Source organism: Nicotiana tabacum, chromosome 2 (assembly GCF_000715075.1).
Source record: "Nicotiana tabacum cultivar K326 chromosome 2, ASM71507v2, whole genome shotgun sequence".
NCBI classification, from domain to species: domain Eukaryota; kingdom Viridiplantae; phylum Streptophyta; class Magnoliopsida; order Solanales; family Solanaceae; genus Nicotiana; species Nicotiana tabacum.
The window spans coordinates 128,329,241-128,338,753 of NC_134081.1; the positions used below are offsets into that span (position 1 = coordinate 128,329,241).

The 9,513-nt window shown below is 36.9% G+C and overlaps 1 protein-coding gene across 1 annotated transcript; it reads right to left on the reverse strand.

Annotated features, from left to right (window-relative positions):
- Nucleotides 1-1,633: 1,633 nt before the first annotated feature.
- LOC107795064 (uncharacterized) lies at nt 1,634-7,826 on the reverse strand. The gene is made up of 7 exons (XM_016617628.2): nt 7,431-7,826; nt 7,211-7,343; nt 6,472-6,575; nt 5,313-5,484; nt 5,042-5,182; nt 4,730-4,961; nt 1,634-4,637 (listed from the first exon to the last, which is right to left on the reverse strand). The coding sequence occupies exons 1-7, from the start codon at nt 7,496-7,498 to the stop codon at nt 2,017-2,019; spliced, it is 3,471 nt and encodes a 1,156-aa protein (XP_016473114.1). The 5' UTR covers nt 7,499-7,826; the 3' UTR covers nt 1,634-2,016.
- Between the last annotated feature and the right edge of the window lie 1,687 nt (nt 7,827-9,513).

Below are 9,513 nucleotides of genomic sequence, written 5' to 3' on the forward strand. Positions count from 1 at the left end.
CATCAAGATGTAGCAAATGAATAATCATCTCATATCAATAGACGAATAGATCTATATACTAATCAATCAATTAAATATGCTTAATGTTGTAAAATGATATTTAAAGAGTAAAATTGAAGATGCAGACAAGAACTATAGAGAGGAGAGAGCTTTTCTATTTCTTCAAGTGTGCAAGGTTATCATGGGGTAAAAAGTACCTTATTTATGGAATATAAAATACATGTCATGTTACAAAAATACATTCCAAAGATTACAAGTATAAAGTGATGACTTAACTAGTATATGTATTTCAGTTGAGCTGTGCATACATTATTATCTTCATATAATATTGTTGATATCTCCTTTTTCAAAGAAATGGCACACATGTATTGGAATATATATCACTGATCTCAACCAAATATATTCATGATTTGCTTCATAAATTATTATTATTTCCACATGATTTGAAGAAGTGGTAACTATTGTTTGTTAGGTTGAACATCATGATATAGTTGCATCCCCCCTCCCCTCCCAAATGTAAATAAATAATTTGTTTTAAATCGCACTTTGTATGGGTAAGACAAATATTCCGTATTTGCATTACTAATCAAGTTATGATTTTTATTTCATTTGGAAAAAGAAAATCCACATCAATGGTTCTTGGGAAGGTATCTGAAGATGCGTCTTCGTGTTAGGAAAGAATTAAATCTTGCTAATAAGCTTACAAAGAAGGTTATAAAATGTATGTATAACCTGATTTTGCTATTACATTAATGTCAAGTCACATATATGTTATTTACATCATCATTCCTGCCCATTCAAATTTTCCGTATCTATTTGTACATTAATCTTGAAGTTTGGTTAATGTCACGATCTAAAATTTCATCGGAACAGACGCCTAACATTGCTTACTTGGCAAGCCAACATCCAATATTCAAAAATAAACTTCAATAACAGTAAGAAATAGTCTCAAAAGCGGAATAACATAAATAACTGAAGCCAATTAGCGATACAACTGAAAAACCATCCATAAAACATGTATTAGTACATGCTGATTTTGTAAAATTTTTTGGACAGATTCCTATTGGCCTAATTTATCATAGGTCCATAGGAAACGGCCCACTGACTAATACTTATTGCTTCACCATGGCTTTCGGGTTAATTTTATAGCATTTCGTGGTCATGCAACACGAATTTGTGATTATATCCATTTTTTTGTGTGTATTAATACATGCTGATTTTGTACAAAAAAAATTGAAAGACTTTGATTGACCTGAAATTTTGTAGGTCCATAGGAAATGGCCTAATGACCGATACTCATTGTTTCGTCATAACTTTCGGGTTCATTTTTTTATGGGTAGGTCATGCAACACTAATTTTAATCGTATCCATTTTTTTGTATGTATAAGAAGGTATAAATAAGAAATACAAAAAAATAACGTTATGCTAGGCTGGGGCCTGTGTAGCATGGGCACTTCCTCACTATCCTATTCATAAATGAAACATTCTGGGCTTGTTACCACGGCTTTTAATTTGGATAAGTTTAGTAAATAATGAATCAACTATAAAACAGAAAAACATACCTGTCTGGAGTACAACGCAAGTCATTTTCAGATGAATATCGTTAAGTTACAACGAAAAAATTTGAGTCGTCTACACAGTATAACTTCAAGTTTTCATATAAACCAAACTTATTGTTACATCAAATGAATGAAGGAATTATTTGCAAACTATAAACAAATCACCCGAGCCCTCGGGGCTCCAAACCAAACATCCAAACAAGTCTAATAATATCATAAGAACTCGCTCGCGCGATCGAAACATAAAAATAACATCTAGTGCTACGAATCAGACATCAAACACATGAATTTCAAAAGAAAAACTCAAGAACTTCGAGAATTGCAACCAAGCCTCTGAATCCTATCAAACTAACTCTTAATGACACCAAATACTATATTGTATCAGAATCTCTTAGGTAGAAACATACTGTAAGAAACTTGTCTCCATTTTGACGTACACAAAGCTAAAACACAATCTTCACTTGGGATTCATTCGAAGCGACTGCAGTTTGGCAGCTATATCATCATAATCAGGCAGCTTTGGATGTACATGACTAGCTTTATTCATACTATCCTTTCTGGAAAATTTGTCCCCACTCGAGGCTGGTGCCTTTAGAGCATCACTGCTACCTGATGCTGCTGCCATTTGGGCGGAGCTTGATGGTTGTTCCACCCTTGACTTCCGACTCCCTTCCTGCGATGTGATCTTGGGCTGTGAATTAGGCCTTGAAACTGTGGGTCTAATGCTGGGCTGCTCCGAACTCTTCCTTTTATCTGATGGGGCTTCATGTATCTCACCACGGTAAAAATTCTTGGTCAGTCTCTGCGGTACTTGTGTATCAGCAACATAAGAACTCATGACAGGTTTCTGGGGTTCCTGTACTTTAGCACTGAATGAGTTCCTGCTGGGTTTTCTGTCTAAACCCGAGTCGGAATTAACAGCTGGCTCATAGCTCATTTTAAACTTAGAGGAAAAGTTTGTATCTAAGCTGGAGGAAGAGGCTTTAGTCCTACGAGAGAATCCACTACCCAATTGACTTCTACCCGCAAGAGATTGCTCTTTAGGACCAACCTCGGAATCACTGCTATCAGAATCAAAATATGTAGTTGAACCTCGTAAGGCCGCATGTTTTGTATTAACTTTTCTTCCTGTTTTTTGTCTGTAATTTGAAGTCTCTTGTGAAAAATCCTCATCAGAACTGTCAGTATCTGAATCAGAATCAGAATGGGTGCCTTCCAATCTTGAGCTTGACTTCTCGTCTCTTTTCATCCTCACTCCTACACCAACGGAACTCTTAGGGGGGGCAACAGCTTGTGACCTCAACGCGGGACTTTCCTGAGCTTTCTCTACTGAAGATGGAACATTATTTAACTGGCTCCTTATGTAAGGTGGAGGGATATGACCTTTATGCTTAAGGCCACCTGTTAACTTCCCAAATGTCAATTCCTTTTCGAACCCAGAAACTGAAGAAGCTAAACTACCATCATCTGTCTGTGTCCCAGGCAAAGCTGGGGCACTGCCGTCATCCTTTCTATCTTGGGATTTTTTATGCTTATGCTCATCTTCTGAAGAACTGAGTGAGTCACTTTTATCACCTTTAACTTGTCTTTGCACTCCTCCGGACACCATTTTGTCGGACAAGGAGTGTGACCATTTCTTCCCATCAGTTCCTGAAACATTTTCCATATAGGAGGATCTTGGCGAGTCATGATTCCATGCATGTTCATAGGAAATATTTTGAATATCTTTTGACCTCCCAATCGGGGAGCGGACCATCTCGCTGTCACTTTCGGAATTCATACCATCAGAATCATCAAAGGTTGGCACAACATTCTCCGGTCGTGAATTGTTACCAGAGGCAACCAAATTTTCAGATAATTGCGGAGAGTGCTTTTCCACAGAGATTTCTGATGACAAAGGAGACTTCTCCTGTGATTTGTCATAGTGAAAGCTCCACAAGTTTTTATTTGCGGAGTCGTAAGTAGGTGATTTCCTTTCTGGTGATGGAAAATAAAGTTTGGCCTGCTGGTCATCATATACAGGATCTGAGTCAAACTTAATATGATCATCTTCTGAACCAGAATCATCAAAAGCAACAGAGGCAGAATCATGAGAATTCTTATTAACGGTTTCACTGGGAACATGACCTTGGTAAACACCAGTATACGGATCACTAGTCGCATCATATCCAAAACTTCGGTGACTAGAATGAGGAATATTTTGACCAAAATCTGAAGTGCTTAAATAAGAATCAGAAGAATTGATTTTGGGATCTTTTGTAGTAGTTTTTTCTCCAAAATAATTGACGTTCTCAGTTGAATCATTCTCAAAGTTACTCATCGAATCAGATTCAGTTCTCCCAGATGGTTTCCTCATAATCATTTTGTCTCTACTGTCCTCTTTTGATAAGCTTTTCTGCATATACCTATCACCTTCTTCAAGGCTAGAGAATGAATTATCATTATTAATTGAGCCTATGGAACCCGAGGAGACTTGTGACCCAGGCCTATCCGAAGTGCCGTGACTTTCATTGTGATGTCTTGTTACTCTAGCCAGATTATCATGTTGCAAACCATCCGTCCTTTCATGCTGAAACCTTGAATTTCTATCAGGTGAAGAGCTGAACACTGGATCTTTAGGAAAATGTTCATGGATGCTTGATGTACCATACTTTCCTGGTTCTCCAACTACTGAAGTACCATGATTATCATCATGAAATTGTCTTCTCGCTCTAGACAGATCTTCGTGTTGCAAACTATCGATCCTTTCATTCTGAAACCTAGGATTTCTATCAGGTAAAGAGCTGGTTGCTGAATCTTTGTGAAACTGTTCATGGGAACTTGTATCGTACATTCCTGGTCCTCTGCCTCCTGACGACTGTACTTCAGACCTCTGAGATTCTGAGGAATATTGCCTTGTAAACCTTGAAAGTTCTGCAGCAGCTCTGGCGGCTACGCTTGCACGTTCTGCAGACTCAGCCGCTGCTTGAGCAGCAGAGGTAGCATCCTTAAATTCCATGTTCCAATTCTGCCTGCCAACAGAAAAATTACCATCTGCAGGAAATGATTGCTCTGCTTCCATCCCTTCATCTCTAAACCCTAAGAGCCATGAACAACCATAATTAACATAATTTTGCAGTTGGAGAACCAAACTGTACAGGTTGTATTCCTAGCATATGAATGATACTAACCTGAAGGACCAACTCCATGATGATAATTAGAAGATGGTGCTATGCCTCTGCCACCACCATGTGCAGAGACAAAGTTTTGGGTCCTCGGTGAGGATCTCGCATTCTGCTCTGGGATATTTGGAGATGCATTAGGTCTCTTACCGTGATCAAGTGGAGTTCTCACATCTGAAGCTTCGGAATGAAGAAGGTCTTCATGGATGTTACCGGCCTTCTGTAAACTACCAGATCCATTCTGGACAATTTTGACCAGTGAAGTCAGTAAACGCATAATAACTTGCTCCATCTTAGTCATCAATGGAAAAAGTATCATACCAGCAAGTCATTTGGAGGCACTGACTCCGCCTCCTCTACTGATTTAGGATCCCATTGAACACCATATTCCACAGCAATTGATCCCAAGATTCTGATTTTGGTCTGCCCATCAGGTGCCTTGGCAGATAACTTCTCAACCAACTAAAGTACAACAGTCAAAAGACAATAATTAAGAGCACTATGTTACTGAATTTGAGAAATATAAATAGTTCATTATCTTCATACTAAAAGTCAAATTTTCAACTGTTGACTGGGGATACTGCAAATTTACCATGCGGCTAACTCCACAATCAGGACGGAGCTCAACTGCTGCACTGATAAATTCTTTTCCGTACTTTGCGGTAAAATGCTTCCGCACATCTAGAAGTTCTGGTATGTCTCCACACCTTGGTGAAGCAAACACTACACTGGTAATTGCTTCCTTCAAGTCAATGGGGCAATTTCTGTTCATCACAGACAATAGCATATGAAAACCCTTTAAAGGTATCACACTGAATCATTAGCCATGAGTTAATCCCGGGAATCAGAATGCATTTCTTTATTTTCCACTGCCAAAGCTGATATTCCAAGTAAAATAGCAGAAAGACCCTCAATTTGGATTAGTAAAAAGATGGGAACCAGGAAAATAAATCAAACAGTAAAGTACATAAAAATAGTGATGGAAAGGATATATTCTTCAACAGGGAGGAGTAAATGTGAAAAAAGAAAAAGGAATTCCCTTCACAAAGGTTCTTGCAAAAACTGTTGAATGGACTTTACAAACTTTGGCTAGTTTAAGGGACAGAATAATACTTTACTGCAGCTTCCAACAGCTAATAGTCTTGTCTGAGACAAAGGGGGCTCAGCTCAAAATCTCACACCGAAGAGATGTTTTTCAGATATTAAATGATCAAGATATGCACAGCTATAAATATCTTATCAGGTCATGATTCTATGGCTGACATCACCATCATCACTACAATCCACATAGTAAATCCAAAACACCAGAGAAGCAATCACACAAAGAGCATGACTAAAATATAAGTAAGATAACAAATTCCTATATGTCTAAGAAGAAGCTAGCGATAGAGTAGAGTTCACAGTGGAATGTCCTCTCCCTGTTGTGGTTTAGATCAAAGCAGGGCAGGGAGAGCAGTACCTCAGGATAAAGACAGTTAACAGATTACTATATTGAGACTAACAATTGGACTAGACAAGGAAAGTTAAGTCATGCGACTACCTAGCAAAATGAGGAGTCGGAGCAACATTATTTTATCTTTTTCTTGGGTTTGAGTTCATCAGAGGAGGAGTTATAGGCCAGCTACAAGCAAATCACATCTAACTGCAAGTGTAACGCGAGATTTCATATAAACATGGTGCTGTGTCATGCACATATCTCACGCGGATAGAGACTAACATCTAAAGAAACATCATCCACAAAACCAACTTACTTTTGTGACTCAATAATAGGCAAGCGTGCCACAATCAGTTCGCAGTAAATCTCAATAAGATCATATGCTGCCATCATCTTCTCCTCCCTAACTACATGCTCCACCTAAAATTAAAGTATGAGATAGATGAGATATTATTCTCAAAAGCCAAATCTGAGATACACACACGCACACACATACACATGGTTAACTTATCAACCACAGCTATAGAACTTAACAGGAATTGCAATTAGATTCAAGAATATAACTTAAGCTAGCAGAAGTAAAGTTTTTCTGATGTGAAGGTACAGCTTGAATTATCCCAGACGAGCATGCATATTCCATGCTATGGCACACAGTCAAAAGATGCATCATTTGGCTGCTACCCTAGTGCCAAGACTGCACCTCATTTCTGATATGGCACTAATTATCAAGCATTGTGATAGCTAAAGCAGAATCCTACTGATCCCAAGGCCAGCTATTCACTAAGTGCATCAAATGCATGGTATCCACAGGGCGAACTATTTGAATGTCCGCTTGCAAGTATCTAATCATCCAATGCGCCTTTCTAAGTTTCATGATTGGATCAAGATCATATCACGAAATTTTTATACAAAGTTAGTCTTATCTGACAACCAAATTCAATCACTAGAACATCAAAGCAAAGAACATAATTACATGTAATTAAGTAGGCAAAAACTCATTTTTTTACCTCATTGACAGAGAAGAATTACACGGCATATAGAAGAGTATGACTTACACGAATTCGGGCAGTCCGGTCCTGGCCAGAATCGAGCAACTGCGCCACTTCTCTTTTCATCTGCTTCACTGCCACTTCCTTCTTGTTCTTCAACAATTTCAACCTTGATGACGCTAGCTTTAACGACGTCTTACTGCATCAAATTTCACAAAGATCAATATGAATACGCCTACCACATAAATTCAAATCAACCAACAGCGATGGAGTTGACCGAAATTACCATTTGGCGGAATTGAAGCTCTTGGTGAGCATTTCTTTTGAACTTCTTAAAAAATTCGACTTCTTCATTGTTTTTATCTATGTGTTTTCAAGGTCCACAATCAAATCCAGAATTGAAGCAGCAACTTTGATAATAAGAAAAAATGGAAACTTTTGCGATTGCTATCACTGCGCGATTGAATGGATCGATGGAAATTAGGGTATTTGGGAAACTGCAGATAGTGGATGGGAATTTAATGGAAAAGCTTTAAAGAATAATAATGAGGAGATTCAAGGAAGGATCTGATTCGGTTAACGAAGCAAGACTTGACTTTAACGAAAACGAGGATTGGGTTGAGGAAATAACCATGAAATTGACCCCCGCAAAATTAAATTGAAATGTCTATAAGGACGTTTCTGTGCAGATCATTACATCTGATTACTAATAATTGTGGTTATTTAGACTTTTTCTAACTTATTACTAGGTCAATTCCGTGATTAAGATATCATTTCACCATAGTTTGCAAGTTCTTTTTCCTTTTTCCTTTTTTTTTTGTGCCTCAAAGGACAGTAATATAGGAGTACTATATATTACTTGTGTTGTGTTTCATCGAATATGGAGTTTAAGAACCAAAAAAAATAAATTAAAACTGAGTTTGTCGAATTCACTATTTACTTTTCCTAGTTTCTTATAACAGTGGATTTATAGCAGAATTTTGCAATAAGCCCCTACTTATTTATTCTAGCTATGGATGAGTTAACTAATGTATGTCGTTTGCTTATGATATTGTGTTAATTGATAAAACTAGCAAGGGGTAAAAGCTTGAGCAATGGAGAAAACACCTTAGAAAGTAAGGACACATGTATATTAAATAGAACAGCTATAAGATCGGCTATATTATCCACAAGATGATTGTTGTAGAAATGTGAATACTAAGATAGATGTGCGGCACACAAGATTAGATAAGATTAAAAATCATCACATTCGCGAAAGGTGCAAGTAGCACACATTGAGAATAAAATGAGGAAAGCTCGCTTAAGATGATTTGATCATGTCCTGCGTCATAATGAAAGAGAAAAATTTATATATGATACCTACTAGATAAGAATTATTATTATTATTATTATTATTATTATTATTATTATTATTATTATTATTATTGTATAAATATCCTTTATCAAAATTTCTAGTTTTACCACTATTACATGGATAATTCCAATCAAAGCTAAGCATGTGCACACCAAAGATCGCCAGCAAAGGGACCAAATTATATAAAATTGATTATTTAAGTATTTAGATAAGAATAAGGTACAATGAAATTCTTTTAAAGTAAAAATTGTCCAGCAAAATAGATGAGAACATGTTACGTGCATTCCTCTATTTTCAAAATTTGCCTAGTCACCTTGGCTTTCCCATTACTATAATTCTTGCCATGTTACTGTGTCAACGGCGATTTTCTCTTTTTTTGAATAATGAGAACCTACTTCTTCCTTAAAGAAGCTTCCATTTGAAAGCCACCAAATTGAAGTCGTTACCCAATTGTTTGCCTTCACTCTTCTCGTTTGGAAAGAGGAAAACGATTTTTCTCAACCATCATTAGGCATCTCATATTCTCACCTAATACTTTTCTTTCATGAGACGGTAGGAAGTGAGAGCAAAAATTTCAATAATAACACTACTATAATATTTTTTGTAAGCGAATACACTGATTGACTTGAGTCGTGCTAGACACTGTCCTAAGAAACTATTTCAACAATATGAAATGTCTTTTCAGAATTAAATAAGTTTATCTCTATTTAAGAGGATACATGAATCAACAAAATATAAAATTACAAACTCAACTATTTAAATGGGGAACAAAGAAAGTAGACTACAAAAGTTGAGGAAAGAAAAGGATGCTGAAGAGGAACGAAAAAGGCTATCTTCATTTGCCACTTCTCCAAAGAATGTGCCATTTATCTGAAGGCTTAAAGGTTGGCTGCCACATTTTGGTAGTAAGACCACTTGTCTTTTACCTTTTCGTGCAATGACATTTGTAAGGGATTTAAAATATTGCTAGAGTCTTCCACTATTTTAAAGACCTTCAAAAATAAACTTGTTGGAT

Excerpts from the sequence above, each read along its gene's own strand:
- LOC107795064 (XM_016617628.2), bottom strand. The coding sequence starts at position 7,498 with ATGAAGAAGTCGAATTTTTTAAGAAGTTCAAAAGAAATGCTCACCAAG. Across the intron at positions 5,485-6,471 it reads CCTATTATTGAGTCACAAAA|AAATTGCCCCATTGACTTGA; the intron begins GTAAGTTGGTTT and ends TGTGATGAACAG. Across the intron at positions 4,638-4,729 it reads TCATGGAGTTGGTCCTTCAG|GGTTTAGAGATGAAGGGATG; the intron begins GTTAGTATCATT and ends CATGGCTCTTAG.